The following is a 22,902-nucleotide window of genomic DNA, read 5'->3' on the forward strand; positions in this document are numbered from 1 at the left end:
TTGATAGAAGTACTGAGGACCCAATTTTAGCACTTAAACATGAAAAAAGTCAGATTTTAATGAAATTTTCCCTTTAACAAACAGATGTTAGCCCTGAACCAAACAATCAGCTCTGAGCTTAACTCTTTCCCCACCAGCGTTTTAAAAAAAAGTTGCCAGCCAGCGCCAGCATTTTTCATGATTTTCACAAAAGTTTCATGCCTTCCAGAAAATGTTCTTCTTTAAATATATAAACAAACAATATATCAAATGAAAGAACAGATCCTCTGCTTTCAAAAAAAAATCTTCATTGGTTCTCTTTATATCACCTGTCAAATATGGGTACTTTGGTAGGTTTCTTTAAAAACAATTTTTGTGAAGGACTTTTGATAGAGATCAGATGCAGAGCGATCTTTAAAACATACACGGAGTTCTTTCTCTTTCACGTGAGGTGCTATTTCCGGGTTGTATAAGTTGCGGAAGTGCGCCACCTGGTGAATAATAGCGATATTGCGGAAAACCAGAAATTTTCGTCATTGGCAGGCAAGCGTTTTCTCTTAATTGACGAGTTATCTCGTCAATGGCGGCGAAAGAGTTAACATTTCAAGCAAAGCAAAAAGTATTTAAAAATCTGCAAAAAAATACAACTGCATATTTTAATGAGCAATCCTATGATACACTATAAAACAACTTTACTTTATTGTTTATATTTATAAAATATCACATTTATAAATTTAATTGCATATTTAATACCACTTAAATGACAAAAATCCCACCTTGCCATTAAAATAACCAATCATCAATCAATGATTTTCTGGGGTGGGGCCTTAAATAGACACTTGCCAATCTGTATGCAAGAGTAGTAGCTGAAACAATCTTTTTTTAGCGCATTTTGAGCTTACTAAAGCAAACTTGTGGTACAGTTGATGTCACGTATAATTGTTGTTCAGAAATATGTTGCTTTATTGTTATTTTAGCATGCATTTTTAAGCTGCCTTTTCACTATACATGACATTCGAACATGACTGTCAGAGTTCGCCCCCTAGTGGCGGTTGTCATGAAATTTCAGTTTATTTGTAAATCCATGCCAACATGGGAGAGAAATTCATTCCAGCGTAAGAGCCTTCAATCTATAAATATTTACTATAGTGGAATAAATAAATTTAAACAAATTAATAAAACAATTATGCATATATGACAAAGACCACCAATATTTTTGGAGAGAAAATATAGAGACAAGATAACATTTATATTAGATTTAGATTTAGTCATTTAGCAGACGCTTTTGTCCAAAGCGACTTAAGGTAACATAATAACGTGTAAATATTAAATAAATAATATATTACTTATCAGTAATATTTCGTTTTTAAAGGATTCAAGTGTTACTGATAAAGTTAAATCAAAAAGAATGGATAATTTTCACCTCACACACAGTTTTTGATTGGATTACACTGAAACACATCACTTCCGGTTGGCGTATTGCATGAGGTGTAGCCACAAAAGTTCAACTTTTTAACGGATCCAACGCTCAAAACGGATCTGAAAATGACGCATTCGCAGATGATCGTCACCTCACGCAGCCCCTTTGAGACTCTCCATAGGGAATGAATGACTTCCGGTTTTTCAGCCGTCATTTGTTGTGTACAGTGGAATGGCAGCTTTAAAGATATCTGTCTCTCCCTATTCAAGCACATAGGACTTTAGTCTTGCATGCCTAAAATAGCTGCCTGAAGATGTTGCAAACATGGCCGCCTAGTTGCGTGACTTCCCTAAAGGGACTTTGGTCTGTCCTGAAAAGGTAACATGTTTAAAATATAAATCTATGGGGTCATTTATGGGGTAAATGAATCAGCTTTTTATTTCCAGCCCTTTAGCAGATACATCTGTACACCTCACTGTGACCAGCATTCCTGCTTCTGTGTCTTTCTGATTCAGCACCACAATTACAGCAAGGAAAAAACTAAAGAGCAACATCAAAAGACTGTTCAACGCCACACGACTCCATGTGCACTGGTCAGAAGGGAAAATATGTGATTAGAAGAAAGTCTGGTGAACGCTTTTCAGATTCCCAGCAGTAGTAGTGTGGGGGGGTGATGGCGCAGTGGATAAGACACTCGTCTTTGGTGTGAGAGCCCCGGGTTCGAATCCACTGTGACACACCATTGTGTCCCTGAGCAAGACACTTAACCCCTTGTTGCTCCAGAGGCGTGCGACCTCTGACATATATAGCAATTGTAAGTCGCTTTGGATAAAAGCGTCAGCTAAATGAATAAGTAAGTAAAAAATGAATAAGTAAGTAGACAACCTGCCAGAAGGCCATGGCTATGAGAGTAGTTGTTATTTTAAAGAAGACCACAAATGACCCTTCAAATTGGACATTGTGGGATTGTTGCCACCAGCAGCTAGTTAAGAGTGCGTGCATGGGAACATATGATGGCCCATTTCCATGACCTGAAAAAAAAACCCTTTGAATGCGAAGATGTTGTCTCTAATACTCTTGACTATTAAATGTGCATTAAGGGCATTCACTACAATAAAAGATCCTGAAATAATGGCTTTGTGGATTTGGGACCGTATTGTCCTCCTAAGATTGGGCGTTTTCAACTAATCGCAGCTGGAGTTTTTAATGTCGCTGCACACATTTATCTTCAGGGTATTGCTGGTCTAACTTGCATTTTAGCGTTTGAGGTTGTTGGCTGATCGTAAACAAAGACAAACTGGCTCATTATACTGTGCCTTTCTCTGCGAGACAAAATGCACCTGCATGTTTGCTAAGAATTAGTGCTGGCATTCGCTGGTAGACCTTGGCTTTTGGTTTTTGCTTGGCTGAATGGGATCTGGACAAGATATCAAAACCTGAACTCCAGAGCAACTTCTACAGCGTACAGTAACTCAAACAGGATTTTTGGTAACAGCTGGCATGACCACCACCATCATCATCATCCACAGCAGCAGCAACTTTGGAATTTGGGAACGTAGCACCCTCCTGAATGTTATGAGGATTTATATTGTGTGACTTTTCAATGGGATCAGATTTCTTTATTCTTCAAATACATTGCGGTACTTTAATCAGGGTTCCCACACCTTAGTTAACTTCAAATTCAAGGACCTTTCAAGGACTTTCCAGGTCCAATACCCTCAAATTCAAGGACTAAATGTGGGGACACATTTCAAGTGAGAGCAATGTTACATTGTGTTACCTTTTAAGATACATTGTTACAGTTCCCTTTCAGGGAAACTTGCGCTGTGTCACTGCGGTGACACTTTGGGGACGCTTCCAGGGGTAAGTGCATCTGAATGGGTATATCAAATTCAACCAAATGTTAACGCCCCATTCAGACAGCCAGCGACCAGCAGTAGCAGAGCGACGCGATCTCATTCATTTCAATGGAAACCGGGCGACTTCCGGCAACACATGCGAAAGTGACCGTTGGCGACCGTATGGGCGTGTCCAGCGACGCGAGAAAGTTTAGAAAAGTTTCACTTTATGCAAATGTCGAGCGAATTCAGGGCTCAAAATTAACTTTTTTATTTGGTAGCACTGGTGCTCACAACTTTAAAGAGTTAGGAGCACCAGCAAAAATTTAGGCGCATCCATCCAAAAACTAAAAGGCACCAAAACTACAATGTATATGTTAATAGATTTATTTTATAAAAAATAAAACGCCACCATGGCCAGCATTTAAAATTTGGTCTTCTATTTATTTTATTTCATTTTATTTTTTGCTGCATAGATTCCAAAATTAATACCCAAATGTTGTTGAAATAGTATAGCAATAATAATTTAACAATTACAGGTAAAATGAATTAAGATTACAATAGAAAATCTAGCAAACACGTAAAACACTGATTAATTGGGACATTACAAAAGTGACCTTAATATATATATTGGTATTGATAACTGCATTACCAGGATGCTATTACTACTAAATAGGCAATGTTTTAAAAAATACTATAAAAACATACCATCAACATTGTCGTGTTCCACATCAACATGGACCACAAGGATGTATGTCGGATGTCCATTCACCAGCGCATGCGCACATACACTATCAAACACTCTTTGACAGACAGGTCGGTGTCTCCACCAATAATGAACACATTTGTCATGACACTACTTGTGTTTTTGGCACTTTCGCCATGTTTAAGCAAGGTTAGGCGCTTAAAATGTTTTGATTCCGCCACCAACGCCGTTTTAAAGGATTTACAGTAAATACAGTAAGTTACATCGAGCCATTCTCATAGCGGAGCCAGTCGTAATCTTGAAGCCACTTTCTCTGAAAGGTCTTCCGGTGGTGGAGTCGCATTTGAATCCGGATCGTCGTCATTAATTACAGTAGTAACATTGGCTGTAGTCGGCTCGTTCTCGTCACGCTCGCGGACGGTTCGTCTTTCACATTTTCGCGCTTCACGTACCAACGTAGCACGGCAACAAGGAATGACTGACGCCTATTTTTAGCCAATCTGCTGTCTTCATTAAACGCAAGAACTTAATGGTGAAATTTGATTGGTTATGTAACATTGGAGAACACTGAACCTGGAACAGCAGCACGCAGCATCACAATCTAAATCAAGTCGCACCACACAACAAAATGGGCAATCGCACAAATGCTCCCAAATATATTTTAAGGTGGCACAGATTAAATTTCGGTCGCATATGCGACCAAAATAGTCGCAATTTCGAGCCCTGGAATTTCGGGAGCGACTACCAATGAGAACGAAGCAGTGGAGTTCACGTCATCCTTCTCTCGTCAGTTACTGGCGTGGATGGTACTCATTTGTTTATGACAAGCAGATTTAGAAACTCCTCATTGAAAGAGAAGGGCGACACACAGCGATAACGTCGCCGGCTGTCTGAACGAGGGGTAAGGCTTAACAACAAAGATATGGGGGACGTGAGAAACAGGAAGTATATCGCTATCTAAAATATTGCCAAAGACGGCGTTATAAGAATGAAGGAAGTATGGCAAGGTGTTGTTTATTTTTCTTGTTATGTAAATAAACTAAAATAACTTTTTGTTATTGATTCTTAGCGGAGTTTATCGGAAGTTACACGTGTTCTACTAAAGGCATTTGTTTATGTTGACGTCTTTTGACGTCTATCTTAAGTGCTACATAACGTGAAGCTGTTTTTGCACTGATCTACTTATTTATGATGTGATGTGTTGAAATTTGTCAAATAATATATAAAAAAAGAAATTAATCAATTGAGACAAACGACAATGTACAAATTAACTCTTTTCCCACCAGCGTTTTTTTTTTTAAGTTGCCAACCATTTTTTATGATTTCACAAGTTCAATGCCTTACAGAAAAATGTTGTCTTCTTTAAATGTATAAAAACAAAACAATATATCAAATGAAAGAACAGACCCTCTGCTTTCAAACAAAAAAAGTTTCATCCTATCTTTATTTGTTCTGTTTTTACTTGTGATTGTTACTATCTTGCGATAGAAAAGTCAGACTGTTATAAAAACACCATAAACGTTTTTAACACTTTTTAAAAAAGTTTTCCTTATATATTCGACAGCTTTGTGCGAAAAACAAATGCATATATGAAGATGGTGTGGTGCTCACAGAGTTAATGCACTGGAGTAGCCGTGAATTAAACACGTCATACACACACAACACACAAACACACACAACACACAAACACACACACCAGTGATGCGCGGGTTGGCCTGCGTTCACCCGCGGTTACGAGTCATCCGATATTCGGGTCGCCGTCGGTCGGGTCATTTGTAATAAAGATGCCAATTTACTATTTTAAACAATTACTACTTTTAGGGAGGTTCACATTGACTGTTTAACCGTTAACCGAAGGTAAGAATTTATCACTGATTAACATTATCAGTTAAAAGAAAAAAAATTGTTAACGCATTGTTCATGAGCCCACAGACATTTTGCCACTTTTCTATCTTCAATTTGTGAATGTCATGTAAAAAATGCGGACCAGGAAGTAGGTCAGGTACAATTTTTTTTTTTTCGGTCCGAGTTGCGGGCGGGTTAGTTAAAAACGTTGATCGGTGTGGGTTGTTTATAAATTGACCTGCGCAATACTGACACAGATACAATTCTAAATGGATCAAAAAAGATTGGATCGTCCGATACTCAGAATTCAGGAATCAAAAGGGAAAAAGTGGTATAAACCTACCGCTTCTTCTTTTTCCTTAAAAAATACCAAATTTTGAACAAAAAGCTGAGCATTTTTGTAAAGGACTTTTGTTAGAGATCAAATTTAGAACAAAGATCAAACGTACACAGAGTTTTTACTGTTTTTGGATCAGTGGATGCATCAGTGTTTAAAAAATTGTGTAAGAGCACCACCTAGTGGATAATAGCAAAAAATATTGATTGCCATAAAACTTGTCATTGGCAGGGAAGCGCTTTCTCTTAATTGACAAGATAACTCGTCAATGGGCGGGGGGGGGGGGGGAGTTAAACACTCACTTGACATCCGACCACAACTTTTGTGCCTGTGAGATGTGAATGTGACCTTCATGCAATAGTTCAGTGAAAAAATTAAAATAACCAATGATTTACTCACCCTCAAGCCATCTGAGATACATATGTCCATCATCTTTCAGACCAATACAATTTGAGTTATTTTAGAAAATGCCCTGGCTTTTCCAAGCATAATAATGTTAGAAAACCAGAAGCTAGTTATTACAGTTGATAAGTTTTAAATAGGATCGATTACCCTCAGAAAGTCTTTATTAACCCCCTGGAGTCGTGTGAATTACTTCTATGAGGGATTAATGGACTTTTTTGGGCTTGAAAGTTGTGGACCCCAAGTAAAAAAGCTTGGAAGAGCCAGGACATTTTCTAAAATAACTCAAATTGTGTTCATTGTATGTATCTCGTACTGTTTGAAGATGAGTAAATCATGGGGTCCTTTTTTTTTTTGCTGAACTATCGCTTTAAATTTTGTTAATCTGGATGAACACATCCTGATCTCAAAGCAGGTTCTCCTACCTTTTCTTGAGATTTTCCTTGTGTTGCTGCTTTCCTGTCTGGCGAGCCGTTCTGTCTGTCTGCACTCTTCTTCTTCTCTGGGGTCTGCTTAAATGGACAAAGACATAAAGGGAGAGAGATTATGATCCCTGAAAATATTTCGAAGTATGCTCAGTGTAAGGATCACAACAGTGGACAATGTATGTGAACTGAGTGATTTTGGTGGCTTTGGTCTTCAGCGATGTAATACAATATGCATGTTGAACGTTTTTCAGTCGGCCTGTCAGACAGCCATGATGAAGGAGTGCAGTAATTGGCAGAAAGCACAGCCTGTCACATCATGACCTGAAGGGTCCGCAGGACAACGTCACTGCACTATAACTCTATAGCAAGGGTGATGAGAGAAGATCAAGGGAAGGCGAGAGAGTAATACTTTCTATGAACCCTTTACGTGTATGGGAAAATTATGTCACAATGACAAATCTTAAAATGTAGGATCACAAGTTCATCTCTAAAATCCACTATATGATCAGTTGTGTTCCATTAAAAAATACCACAAAGATAACTCCTGCTATTTTATCTATTAGTAGGGGAGAGCTGGGCACAAGCTAACGCTTTTTGGTTTTGGCTCAATCATTCAAAAAAATATTTGAGTTTGATCCATTATATTTTTACACAAGCAACACCCACATCTCTGCTACAAATGAACATTTGAAGTTTGTTTCTATTACTTACCATTCTTGGACAATTACACCAAATGTGACAGAAGTGCAAACATTACAACTTACCCCATAGGTGGGGTTAACTGTTACAGGCAGGGGGTTAGTTGTAACACTTGATAAAAATTAAGTTTGCAGGCAAATATTTCAATACTATTTTGTCTATATACTTGAAGTGGATATTGTTTATATATCGTCTATAATAGACAGGTATCCACACTGTAATCATTTATCCAGCCCTTTTCTAACAATAGTTCAATTATAAATGAATACAAATGTCTAAATATGTGAGAAAAAGCAGCACAATTATGACAAAACATTTTTTTATACGTGACCCAGTCTGAAGTAACCATACTTCAGTTTCAAAATCTAATTCTGAGATAATGAGCATCAAAGTCTGATTTTAGCCAATCATTTCATTATGATATCAATCTTTGACGTGACCTTATTCAATCAATATTAAAGATATGAACAAAAATAAATTGGAAAAAAAATTAAAGACCAACGGGGGAATGAAAGATTAAAAAAAAACGGGGTGGTGGGATGAGAGTATGGAGAAATGTATGACAGATGAACTGAGCTGTCATTTTTCCTCAGGGCAGGAATCAGTCCTCACAGAGCAGGTATGTACCTCTTACACTTTGATCTCTAAATACACACAAGCACGCTCCAGCAAACACCAGGACACGCACACAATAATATGGATGTATGTGTAATATATATTTACATATGACATGGACCACAAAACCAATCATAATCAATTTTTTGAAATTGAGATTTTCATTGGTGTATGGTTTGTTAAGATGTTGAGCACAATAATTGGCCGAGATACAACTATTTGGTAAGGTGGAATCTGAGGGTGCAAAAAAAATCTAAATATTGACAAAAGTCCTTAGCAACACATATTACATAATGATAAATACATTTTGATACTTTGCAGTAGGAAATGTATACAATATCTTCATGTTACATGATCTTTACTTAATATCATAATGATTTTTGCATACAAAATCGATCATTTTGATGATACAATGTATTGTTTGAAATTGCTACAAATATACTTGTGTGAATTATGATTGGTTTTTTTTGTGGCCCAGGGTCATATATTTATATTAGGACTGGGCGATATGGGGAAAAAATCATATCACAATTGGTTTAGGCAAAATCACGATTTTATCACAGTGCTTTTTCATGTTGTTTTTTTAAAGACTATTTTGCCCTTACTGAGCCTTAACTTCCCCGCCTGCGTTTTTTTAAAAGTTGCCAGCCAGTGCTAGCATTTTTTATGATTTTCACAAAAGTTTAATGCCTTCCAGAAAATGTTCATCTTTAAATATATAAACAAACAATATATCAAATGAAAGAACAGACCTGCTGCTTTCAAAAAAAAAAAAACTGTTTAATCCTACCTTCATTAGTTCTCTTTTTATCACCTCTCAAATATGGGTATGTTTCTTAAAAAACTAAAATTTTTGAGCAAAAAGCTGAGATAATTTAATTTTTGCTAAGGACTTTTGATAGAGATCAGATGCAGAGCAATCTTTAAAACATACACGGAGTTCTTTCTCTTTAACGTGAGGCATTACTTCCGGGTTGTAAAAGTTGCGGAAGTGCGCCACCTGGTGGATAATAGCGGTATTGTGGAAAGCAGGAAATTCTCGTAATTTGCAGGGAAGCGTTTTCTCTTAATTGACGAGATAACTCGTCTATGGCGGGGAAAGAGTTAATAAAAAAAATGCAGTCCTACCAGGTAAAAAATATATGCACAGAAAGTACGCGTACAACACACATACACAAGAAAATATTACAAAAGGACACTCCACTACAAATAATTACACGAAGGAAATAACAAACACTAGCATTTGCACAAACACTACTTTTTTCTCTTCTTTAATTTTTAATTCTTCCAAAAACAGAAAGCTGTGGACCATTTTCGTCACCATAATGTTTGATTCATGTTCTTTGTTTTCTTGATGTTTGTTCTAAACTTTGTTTCCAATGGGGGATCGGCTACTTTTCTTCACTTATCCAAAATGTTTTAATGTACCGTAAATGTGGCAAATCAGTGCTGCCCTGACAGCCTGGTAGAGTAATAGTTTGAATAAGAAATCATTTGTATTGTGTACGTGTCCGAACGACGGCCTTCCCCGAGTAGCCGCGGTTAGTATACTTTAAAAGCTTCGCAGACACGTGCGCGCGAGCCGAGCGCGACACGAACAATCATCCCTTACATCGCCTTCATGTAGCGCGTACTTGATTGTAGGCACGAATCACAAAACAAGATGTTTCCGAAAAAGTGGATCGTGAAGACATTTTAATCGTTCACAGTTAAATATCTTCATAATTGCACACCCCTAATTTATATACATGCAAGTAATCTTGCTTGATTCAGATTGGCCATTGGCAACATTCCAAGCTTTGTTATTTTTTATTATTATTATTTACATCATCCCTTACATTTAAATGTAGGTGTTACATATTTCATACATCGGTACGTAAAGAGAAAGTGACGCTTAAAGCGATGAAGTCATGCTGTCTTAGGGCTCTTTAAGTGTCTGGCCTCCCAGCATGCATTTAGTTAAGACTGCGTAGCAATATGATCATTACACTCCAGACAGGAGAAAGTGTGTAAACATCTGCAAACAGACGGACGTGGACAGACAAACTGAACAAGGTGTTCTTAAGATGACACATGAATGTGAGAGATAAACTGCATGTTATGTGGAGAGACAGGTAGAATGAAGTGTGCGCTGTAAGTTGATAGGATAATTAGAGTTTATGGTGAATGTGGGTGCGAGGGGTTAACATCGACTCTCTTTAAATCTCTTTCAGGCTGAGACTGGCACCTGCTGGCCAGTCAGGTGTTTCCTTCAGTTTAGTCAGGACAGGATTTATTTAAACACTGACTGAAAACTTACTTTTTGAGACGTTTTGATGGGGGCCTTCTTTGGTGTCTTTTCATCCTCATCATCTCTACATAGGCAGAGAGAGAGGCAAGAAAGTTTATGATACACATCTTAAAAAAAACTTTGAATAATACACATTTTAAAGGAATAGTACACCCAAAAATAAAAAATAATTTACTCCCCCTGTATTAATTAAAAAAATTGATTTTGAGCAATGCTTGTAAGCAAACTTTTTGGGGCACCACTGACTTCAATAGTAGTATTTTTCCTACTATGGAATTCAATGGTGCTTCTGTTTCCAGCTTGATAACAAATATCTTCCTTTGTGTTCAACAAAACAAAGACATTCATACAGATTGTAACAACATACAGGTGAGTAAATGATGACAGACTTTTCCTTTTTGGGTGAACTATCCCTTTAACTGTGCTATATTGCATATTCACTCTTCATTGTCGTCTTCCTCATCATCCTCATCTTCCTCACTCTCCTCATCTGAGTCTTCATCTTCATCAGAGTCCATTTTTAGCTTTTTCTAAAAAGACCAAACAATATTACTGGAAACAAATAACAAACGGAGTTAAACTACACAATCATAAAATTGAATGCCTTCTTAGATTTTTTCATACTTGTAAACATGGATAACATACATTAATCTTTAAGTCTTGCTGCCAATATTACGGCTAAACGTTAAAGAGAAATTTTTATTTGCAACATCTCCTAACTGCGGTAAAATCATAGTAATTTACAGCCTCTTCAGGTTTGCTGCTTACGAACTCCAGGATAATTTCTAAGAGCAACACTCTTTAAACAGACACATTGATGGCAAGCTGTTACATGCTCCTGACACTTATCGAAAGGATTAAGTGTGTATCGATTCTGAACAATGTGTCTCTTCATTAAAGTAAACATGGTAACTGTGCAGTGTCAAATTTTCATTGTAATTTCTCATGAATTTAAAAAGGCTTTCTCTGCTTATTATAAGAATTTTTAAAACTTAAAATAGCTGTATTCTACATTGTTTTATCATTTTAACCATTTACATAACGTTAAGGTCATTACAGGTAAAAAAAAAAGTCAATATGTGTGACCTTGACCACAAAACCATTCAAAAGGGTCAATTTTATGAAATTGAGATTTATACATCATATGAATGCTGATATGATAACTGAATAAGCTTTCCATAGATTGCATGGTTTGTTAAGACAGGACAATATTTGGCTGAGATACAACTATTTGAAAATCTGGATTTTTGGGAAGGAATTTTGTTAGAGATCAGATTCAGATCGATTATCAAAACATACACAGAGTTTAAAATGAGTAAATAATGTTTTGGCTTCAGTTTTTTTTTTATTGGGTAAGTGGATAATCACGGTATTGCAGATGAACATAAAAATTCATCAGGAACACGTTTTTATGAAAAAACTTTTTTCGCAATTGACGAGATATGGCAGGGAAAGAGTTAAAGCCTTATTCTGCAAAACCTTAGTCTACATCCTTAACCCTCCCCATTTCTACCAATACTAACATTAACAACTACTTTACAAAGTAATAATAAGCAGTAGCTTGAGGCACAAGTAGTTAATAGTTAGTAAATAGTGAGAATTAAACCCTAAAGTGTGACCAGAATAATTTATGTACTTTTATATGATTAATTCAAGCCATTTCAAGTCTATCCTTGTAATAGGATATAAAAAGTAATTAGTAATAAATAATTAAATACTTTTTGGAGAGAGTAATTTATACTAGGGCTGTCAAAAGATTATTAATGATTAAACGCATACAAAATAAAAGTTTGTGTTTGCATAATTTATTTATGTGTGTAATTATTATGTATATATAAATACACACGCACATACATGTATACATTTTAGAATTTTTTTTATTTATGTATATATATTTTTAATGTATGTATAATATAAAATTTCAATTCATATTTACATACACACACACACACACACACACGTAAATACATGTATGTGTGTGTGTGTAATTATATATACAAAAAAAAAAATTATTGCGAGTGCCGCATATGTACAACCCTAATTTGTACAGTTATCTAATAACATAATTGAAGATGTAATAAGTAACTAGTAATTAATTACTTTTTTGGAGAAACATACACTGGACCCATACAATGTATTATTGGCTATTGCTACAAATATACTCGTGCAACTTTTGCCTGGTTTTGTGGTACAGGGACACATATAGCTTTTATATGCAAGTTAGCTTGTTACGATTGGTTAACCTCTTCACACAAAAAATGTGGGCCAATGAGCAGCTTTATTTGCGATTTGAGATCAAAGGAGAGTTAGGACACCTGAGGCACTTTCGTAAGGGTCATGTTGGACGGTCTCTTCACTGGTGACGTGTTATTCTCTTCCTCCTCATCCTCATCATCTGATTCTTTTGTGCCTGAACACACCACACAAAACATCACATCAAAAAATTGTTTTTAAATAAGCAACAGTAGCACAAGGAACAAGCATTAAAATGCTTTTTAGGGATCGGATCACAAGTGGTCAGGTGAGTCAATCACTGTTTATATCTTACAGTAAAATGCCTTATAACCGCGTGTGTTTGATTTCATGATTACATACATCGCTCACTACAACATCAGCAAAGTTTAAAACTCAGAGGTTGATTGACAGCGAGTCAATCGGGACAGAATATCATTTACACTTGGTTCGCATTCCTTTTTGACTACCTCCATATGTGATCCGATTACAAAATGTTTTGAACCCTGTTCACACCTGTGTTCAGCGTTCACCCCAAACACATCTTAATACCAGATGCAAAAAGGGTCAGGGACTAAACACGAACATGTTTTCATGACAAAACCAATGCAGGTTTGACATATCCATGCGGCAGTCTAAAACGCTATGCTTGTTTAACGTCCAAAGGATACAACCGACATGCGGAAAGTGTCTAAAGTACACGAGCAAACATATGGAAGGGATTATATCAGGGTAGATGATGTCACATGTTGCCAGTTATTTCATTCTGGCCTGGATTTTGTAAGAAAGGTTCAGGGATCTTTCGGTCAGCCCGAAAACTCCCATAAACATCAGGTACAGTTGACATCTCTTTTGTCTCAGCTGTCTCTGATTGGCACGTGGTTTGGTGGTGGTGTTCATTTCAAACACGATTACAATTTTAACCATTTCTAGATCATAACACTTTTAGGTCACAGTGACAAAGTGCAGACAGAAGGTACTCACTGACGAAATGTTGACCACTGATGTAGACCGGCCCTCCTCCCGACTGCAGGCGGAAAGACACAGGAGGTGTGACCTCGAACCCTCCCAGACTCAACTGGAAAGAACATACACATGTTGTTATCCAGCCTGAGCAGACATTGATCTCTTCAATACAATAACAAAACATGATAAATAAGCTCATTTGTAAGTCAAGAAAAGAGCCTGCAGCTTATAAAACATCAAAGTCAACATGTAGGCCCTATATAATTAGGCTGATTAAAGGAATAGTTCACCCAAATATAAAAATTCGCTCAATTTACTCGCCCTCATGCCATCCCAGCTGTACTGTATATGAATGCCTTTCTTCAGTCAAACACAAACAAAGTTTTTCGGGGGGAAGCCAAGAGGTTAAAGCTCTGATATGTCTCTATATGAGTCGCGTGCAGCCTTATTTGAATGTAGCACTAGTATGGGTTTTGGTTTAAATTTCACTAACTTAATAACTCGATTTTACTTACAAACGTATCATTTTACTTAAAGATGCAGTGTGCAATTTTTGCGGCATCTAGTGGTGAGGTTGCGAATTGCAACTAATGGCTCAGGCCACTGATCACCCCTCGCTTTTAAAACGCATAGAGAAGCTACAGTGGCCGCTACCGGAAAAAAAAAAACTAGTTATCATCGGTATGGAAGTAAATCTGTGCCGTTGGGTTTTGAATTCTAATTCTTAGCACTGAATTTTTTTACATCACATTTTTAACACTGAATTTTATTTTGCATCTAAATCAGACTTTGAATTTTAAAAGCCATCGAATTTCTAGCACAGTTTTTGTGCCTATGACATTTTTTCAATGTTTTAAAAAAATTCAGTGTAAAAAAAATTCAATGTCTAAAAAAAATTCAGTGGAAAAAAAAATCAATGTGTTTTAAAAGATTCAGTGTAAAAACATTCAATGTTTCAAAAGATTTTGTGTAAAAAATTCAATGTCTCAAAAAATTCAGTGCAAAATAATTCAACGTCTCAAAAAATTCAGTGTAAAAATATTCAGAGTCAACATCCGGGGAAGCAAGGAGAAGCAATCGATCCCTGTATCAAATCATTCGACATCCAGCCAATCATTTACGCTCCATTGGTCACGTGACACCGAAACGGGACGTGGGTGAAGTTCAGGCTGGTTCAGGCAAAGGGTTTATTTGCATTAACATACGAACACATTTTTCACATCTGGCAGATCGTATCATCAGTATATCAGGACACAGTCCGTTTACATTTATCAACATCAAAGTGACTACTGTATCTGGATGTGTGATCGATCCCGTTGCGGGGAGACGCATTGGATGAATAGCTGTCAATCACAATGGCTACAACTGGCTTTAACCATATGATTTAGGGTTGTCGCGGTAACTGCACTCCCGTATTGTACAGTTCTACTGAGAAGCAAACAGCATAGAATAACTAGCAACCCTAATAACCGTGATTCACCTTTTTAGCTTTAAAGGTTTTATCTTTGCTTATTAATATTTGCAGCGTCCGCACCGCGTACTTTACCTGAACTCGACTTTCACCCACCCACATGCTTTTTACCAACAAAATTAATGTGAAACGTGAGGATGACAATCCCGACTTCACTGTTTTAGTCTGCCTTAATAACGTGCTTTAGGCTCTGTCTGAACTTATACGTTTTTGTTCTGTAGCCTACTTTGTTCACTCACATATTTCTATATCAACAATAAACTGTTGTTACCTTTATTGTTTCCTGATAAGTTTAATATGATTTAAATAAAAGAGCTAACAATTTCCTAAATTTCCTGTTCATGTCTCTCTCTAGGCTAGTGTGTAAGAAGTGAAGAAGTAATGTAATTTACAAACACATTTAGGTATAAGAAACTTACTTTGCATAAAACCAACACTGAGCAAATGTATTTGGTCAATGTTATTATGGTTTGTACGTGTTTAACCTAAAACGTGTTAAATGAGTTAGAAACAGCTGACTGACCAGCGCAACATTCACGTAATGACCCTTGATATGTCGCCATGGAAACTCAAACATTAAAACGATCCATTAAATTCTGCTACTAAATATTAAATCTCTACATTAATAATAATGTAGAGATTGGAACATATTAAACATATGCCTGAATAACTTAAAAATACAAGCAGTGTTAAAATGCTTTTGTATATCGATTTATTTCAAGATACTTTCAAGCTTATATTGCTCCACAAATATGAATAGAATAGACAGGATTTAAATTGAATTTCTTTATCTAACTTTTGCGAGTTTGTCCATGGTTTATATTGTTGTAGTTTTATATTGATTAAACAAATGATTGGTTTGCTTATTTTAAATAAATCTAAGGATCTTTAGATGTATTTATGTATTAAGGCAGGTAAAATATTTTCCATTTATTCCTTTTTGGTAAACCTTCTCCTTTATATAAGTGAGTCATTTTAGTAATTTATTGTTGTTCTGTTATAATAAAATAATAATAAACAAACACTAAGCAGTCGTAGTAATGGAAAATTATGTCTTTCATTTATTTGTGTTAGAACGCATATATCCATCGAATTTGTTTTATTAATAAACAAGCTGTTTTAGCGAGTTTGTCGTTGTACTATTTTATTGGTTTTAAGTTTTTCGTTCATAATAATAATAAAGAAACATTTTAAAAAACTATTTTAATTCAAGAAATGGAAATATTTAATAATCTGACTTTAAAAGCAAAAGTGATCTAGATGAATGTCTTTGCCAAATGGCTATTTCCTATAAAATATGCGGTTTGTTTAGTTCAGAAGGTGAAAAAATCCTTACCTGTATTTCCCTAATAATAGAAATACAACACATCTATGTAAGAACGTAAGTCTCTGTGTTATTTTTACATTATGACTTAAAAGAACAATTTGGAAAATTAGATTAGAAGCGCGTGAATCCGCAATTACACTTGCTTTGAAGGCAGCTTATTTTTCCAGAGAAAGATATGGTAACATTTCTTCAGAAGCATTGCTGAAACCTATTAATTTACTGATGTTTTTATTAGTACTCCAGCTGTTTTATCGGCCTTTGAGATGGGACGCGGCAGTCAAGTTCATGCTGAAAGCGGGGTGAATTCCAAATGGCGTTTTAGCGCCCTTGAAGGGCACTTTAGGAAGGGGATGTCACACAGTCGATCCAAATAAAGAGAAACTGATGTGCGTTTTTCATTGCTCTATTCGCCAAGTCTATTTGAATTGACCACACCATGAGACAATTGTGCAACTTTCTCTAGAGTTTATACATCAAGTGTTCTGATCTTCGAAGGGAATATGGCATAGGGACAATAAGCTATTGGAATACGCCCTTTATCTTTTCGTGAGCGGCAGTCGCGTAGGCTTTAACCAATCATTGAACAGATTTTTAACAACAAATCATAAAACATTTTACTGACCCTAAAGTGTTAAAAAGATTGCGGGAAAATGTTTTGGAATTTCTTTTAATTCAAACATTAAAAATCTCATACATATAATTAAGAAACTAAGAACCCAGGGCTTTAAATGTGATGGCGCTTTAGGCAAACCATTAAACAAAATACACAGAAGAATTTTCGTTGTGTTTTATTTATCCATCTTGATGTGTGGCGCAAGAACGGATAACATTCCAATCACAAACGCAGCCGGGACGGATCTCACTCAATCCAGCCATGGAATCTGCATTTACAGGTCAACGTCACACAAAACACCGCTAACTATCATTAATCTTCTCCCTGACAGCTGTCAAAAATAAAGGAGGTTAGGTAATGGAGCGCATTTTAACACTCCTGCTCGTATTTTTAAGTAATTCAGGCATATGTTTAATACGTTCCAACTATTCATGTAGAGATTTAATATTTAGTAGCAGAATTTAATGGATCGTTTTAATGTTTGAGTTTCCATGGCGACATATCAAGGGTCATTACGTGAATGTTGCGCTGGTCAGTCAGCTGTTTCTATCTCATTTAACACGTTTTAGGTTAAACACGTACAAACCATAATAACATTGACCAAATACATTTGCTCAGTGTTGGTTTTATGCAAAGTAAGTTTCTTATACCTAAATGTGTTTGTAAATTACATTACTTCACTTCTTACACACTAGACTAGAGGGAGACATGAACAGGAAATTTAGGAAATTGTTAGCTCTTTTATTTAAATCATATTAAACTTATCAGGAAACAAAGGTAACAACAGTTTATTGTTGATATAGAAATATGTGAGTGAACAAAGTAGGCTACAGAACAAAAACGTATAAGTTCAGACAGAGCCTAAAGCACGTTATTAAGGCAGACTAAAACAGTGAAGTCGGGATTGTCATCCTCATGTTTCACATTAATTTTGCTGGTAAAAAGCATGTGGGTGAAAGTCGAGTTCAGGTAAAGTACGCGGTGCGGACGCTGCAAATATTAATAAACAAAGACAAAACCTTTAAAGCTTAAAATATAAAGCTAAAAAGGTGAATCACGGTTATTAGGGTTGCTAGTTATTCTCTGCTGTTTGCTTCTCAGTAGAACTGTACAATACGGGAGTGCAGTTACCGCGACAACCCTAAATCATATGGTTAAAGCCAGTTGTAGCCATTTGTGATTGACAGCTATTCATCCAGCGCGTCTCCCCGCACGGGATCGATCACACATCCAGATACAGTAGTCACTTTGATGTTGATAAATGTAAACGGACTGTGTCCTGATATACTGATGATACGATCTGCCAGATGTGTTCGTATGTTAATGCAAATAAACCCTTTGCCTGAACCAGCCTGAACTTCACCCACTTCCCGTTTCGGTGTCACGTGACCAATGGAGCGTAAATGATTGGCTGGATGTCGAATGATTTGATACAGGGATCGATTGCTTCTCCTTGCTTCCCCGGATGTTGACTCTGAATATTTTTACACTGAATTTTTTGAGACGTTGAATTATTTTGCACTGAATTTTTTGAGACATTGAATTTTTTACACAAAATCTTTTGAAACATTGAATGTTTTTACACTGAATCTTTTAAAACACATTGAATTTTTTTTCACTGAATTTTTTTAGACATTGAATTTTTTTTACACTGAATTTTTTTTAAACATTGAAAAAATGTCATAGGCACAAAAACTGTGCTAGAAATTCGATGGCTTTTAAAATTCAAAGTCTGATTTAGATGCAAAATAAAATTCAGTGTTAAAAATGTGATGTAAAAAAATTCAGTGCTAAGAATTAGAATTCAAAACCCAACGGCACAGATTTACTTCCATACATCGGAGACAAAAAAATTTGTCCGTTCAGAGTTTCTGTAGAAACATTGTTGCACAAAATGGCGACTTCCACATAAGGGGACCCTCGTGCATGTAGATAAAAACATCTTATTCTAAGTTAAATAAAAACATAACGATTCATTATAAAAAGGTCTTTATATACCCATGATAATGTTGTTTTGTAGATTATATTGCATTTCTGTCAAGAGATCCTTCTAAAAATTACACACTGCACCTTAAAAAAGACATTTGGAGAGTTTGGTTCCAAAACACAATAAATTCATTTTGACTGATTTAGGTAAAAACGTGTTTTCTATACCAAGAAAGTGACAAGATGAAAACCAACATTCTGTTACAAACTTTCACATAGCATCTTTAGGTTATAAAAACATAAAAAATTTAAATCCATAATTTGATTTATTTATAATTATTTTCCACAAAATACAATACTTTTTTTTTTAATGCTACAAATCTATTGAATCAATATATAAATGTGCATTCATCTTTGTCATGTTATATACATTTAGTTGACTAGTGGTATACACTGATTAATAAAATTAACATTAATGGCATTAATCAAAACACTTACTTTGTCATATTAAAACCACTGTCATTGCTGCTGTTATCCTTGGGACGTTGTGAACTTTTTTGATAGCGATCAGCTGTAAAATGTTTTGGTCCTGCTCGATTTTCGTTGACTTCAAGTAAAATAATGGAACGTTTTTCATAAGATCCCCTGGGGTCAATGGCCCTCATTTATCATTCTTGCGTAGAAACGGGTGTATATGTTGGCGTAAGATTATGCTTACACTCCTCTCACCGCCTGATTTATGAAACTGTGCGTACCGTTGATATTCAGGTGTACGCAATATCTGCCCTTCATAAATGTCGCGGCTGAAAACGATCCTCATTAGAATAACACGCCCATATAAATTCAAGTCTCCGCCTCCCCCACGCCCTTATTTTACGCCATTGACACACGAAAGACGGCAAAGAAGAGAATCCGGGGAAGTGAAAAGAAACAAAATAGTTTTATTTGGCAGTTTAAAGAGTGGGATTAAAGACACATTAATAATTGGATGACAATTTGTAATATTCTTATTATTATTTTTATTATTAATTGATATTTAGAAGAATAATTATTTATTATTATTATTATTATTTACTGTTGCCTACATCTAAATTCTATGTCTGCTTAATGGTTCAGTTAATTTTTTTTAAATAATATTTTAAAATGATGTAGTAACTTTTGTAGTGTGTTGTTCTGTATTTACATACAGTTGTTTGTTAGCTGTATCTTAGATCCAGTTTGATACGGAGCTCCGGATATAATTCAAATTAACAATTTGTTTCCACGACATCCACATATTTTAGCTAAGCTAATTCATAATTTGAAGTAATAATAATTGTAATAGTAATTACGAAATATTCTAAATATTATAATAATTAATTCCAAGGAACAAACTGTTGAATATTGGGAACACATTCTAAATTTATGGCCATACTTTAGACTAAATAAGAAAAAGAAGTGTCCATAGCATAAAAAATTATTCGTGGCCATAATTTTGTCCGCATGTCATCATGATCGGATTTACGGCTCCATTCAACACAAGCATTTTACCTTACCTCGTCTGTATTTATTTATCATCGAATGGTACGTAACTAGCTTACCTTTTATTGCATTACCATGTTTTCGTAGCACATCCTTGTGCTTTCTTGCAATGTGCCGCTTCAGATTCCAGGAAGAATATTTGCTAACTCTTTACAGTCTCTCCGCAGTCCCTTTCAATTTTTTCTTCCTGCTCAATCTTAACTTTGATTTTTACTTTACATTTATGTATAAGGCTTGAATTCCACAACTTATTGCTACACTGTAAAAAAAATCAGTAGAAATTACAATTTAATTGCAGCTGGGTTGCCGGTAATTTACCGTAGATTTAAATTTATGTTATTTACTGGCAAGAGTTTGTTCAAAGTTAAATAAATTTTAAATATTAACAAGTCTTTATCTTTACAGAATAAAACTATACAATAACAGTCTCATGCAAAGCATTCTGGGAACCAGAAATCATCATCAACCTTTTTCTGTTTTTTGCTTCAGATTTTGTTTCCCAGAATGTTTTGCTTGATGCTGTTTGTTTAGTTTTACTTTGTAAAGACAAAGACTTGTAAATGTTAAATGTTCATTCAACTTTGAACAAAATTTTGCAAGTAAATAACATAAATTTAAATCTACGGTAAATTACCGGCAACCCAGCTGCAATTTCTACGGATTTTTTTTACAGTGTAGACGTTTTTACAGATTCTCGAACTAGCAAATTATCAAAGGGCGTTCTGGGTTCAACGAGCGGTGCTGAGGGAGCGGAATTCTCGGAAAGGCGCTTTGATGGTAATATTACCGCACCGCTCAACGCTCCGCTCCCACTAAGCTCCGTTCACATGCTCGCTCTGAAACATCAGGTAAAGCGCACAGGCTCTCAACTGAAGGAATACATATGCATACAAATCAAATGCTTTGGTAAAGTCTCACAAATTAAACATTGAACATTGTTGCAAAAAAATAAACACTGAAGTTTATAATTACTATGTTTTTTACAGTGGGTCATAATATATCATATTTTAGTTTGTCAGTACGTTTTGTGGTGTTAGGAAGTTTTTGCGCATTTCTGCACTAACTCAAAATGTGCGTACACCACCTCCTGAGCTGGCGTAGGATTTGAGCGTGCCATACGCCAACGTCCATATTGATAAATCTCAAAGTCACCGTGGTTTTGGGTGTACGCAAGGTGTACGCTGGAAATTTGGTGTACGCACTTTTGATAAATGAGGGCCACTGTGTTAGCATGACAGAAGCTTGATGCTGTCGGGAGAACAAGCAACAGCCGGCATTTTTCCATCTCCCGAGTGCCTCTCGCGTAAATTCTTCGATTTTGATGGTTACGTTTCTTCCCCAACACAGAAAACCACCACAGGTCTATCAATACCTAAATCAACGGATTTATTGCATTCTGCAGAAAAGGAGGACTGGCGTTTATCGTGTTTTGGGAAATATGAGAAAAGATGACAGAATGACATGGCGGATATTGGATTTGGCATAAAATTGAGAATTTACTTTTTAAAGGTGGAAAAGAGGATGTTTGTTTTATACATTTTTGCAATATTACTTGAAACTGTCTTTACTAAATGATAAAAGACTATTTATTAGCTGCACTGAAAGTAATATTATTAATATACGTCATCTGTGCACAAGATAGGGCCTTAAAAACATCAGCCAATTGCTCATGCGGTCATCGCATAAGCGATTGGCCCTCTGGCTTGTCAATCACTGCCATTACGATCCTTGTGAGAGTCGTGCACGCTCCAGTAACTAAACACAGGCAACGCATGCGCATAGCGCATGAAACTCCGTCTTAAGTTTTGTTTTGTTTTCATTGTCGATCCTGCTTTCCTCCTCGAATTTGCACCATGGTAGAGAAGAAACTCGAAGGAGGATGCAAAAGAAAGACTTTTTTAAGCCGCTGGGAATAGGAGAAAATTGTCAGAAGAACGTAATGTAAACAGAGTCGTTATTGGAGAAACATTTCAACGCTGGAGAGCAATGAAGGAACAGAGAGGTGTCAAGACAGACAGGTAACAGTGATTATTCTTTCTTTGGGGAATAATTATTGTTGTACTGTCATTCAAGTATATTGACGTTGTTTGTGTACTGTAGTTCTAAGGCAGTGACCAGTCTGCTACATGCTAGTTGAAATGGGAGTAGCGTAGACTGATCTAACGTTTTAACGTCTTATTTGTTTATTATCATCATTTCACATAATGAATCCACTGACGCGAGTCACGCGACACAGCATATGCCAGTGTTAAACAAACACTCGTGTTCAAATATTCGTGCAGGAGTT

General features: G+C 36.0%; 1 protein-coding gene across 2 annotated transcripts in view; it reads right to left on the reverse strand.

Moving 5' to 3' along the window:
* Positions 1-22,902, reverse strand: part of npm1b (nucleophosmin 1b) — a 47,932-nt gene that overhangs the window by 20,471 nt on the left and 4,559 nt on the right. Inside the window, exons 4-8 of one of the 2 annotated variants that reach the window (XM_065263866.2) lie at positions 13,776-13,869; positions 12,875-12,969; positions 11,001-11,089; positions 10,569-10,623; positions 6,953-7,036 (exon numbers count right to left, since the gene is read on the reverse strand). In XM_065263866.2, the coding sequence (XP_065119938.1) occupies positions 6,953-7,036; positions 10,569-10,623; positions 11,001-11,089; positions 12,875-12,969; positions 13,776-13,869 (417 nt within the window). Of the gene's footprint in view, positions 1-6,952; positions 7,040-10,568; positions 10,624-11,000; positions 11,090-12,874; positions 12,970-13,775; positions 13,870-22,902 lie in introns of both variants that reach the window. The other variant, XM_065263865.2, reaches the window with a different exon arrangement.

Source organism: Paramisgurnus dabryanus, chromosome 16 (genome assembly GCF_030506205.2).
Source record: "Paramisgurnus dabryanus chromosome 16, PD_genome_1.1, whole genome shotgun sequence".
Lineage (NCBI taxonomy): Eukaryota > Metazoa > Chordata > Actinopteri > Cypriniformes > Cobitidae > Paramisgurnus > Paramisgurnus dabryanus.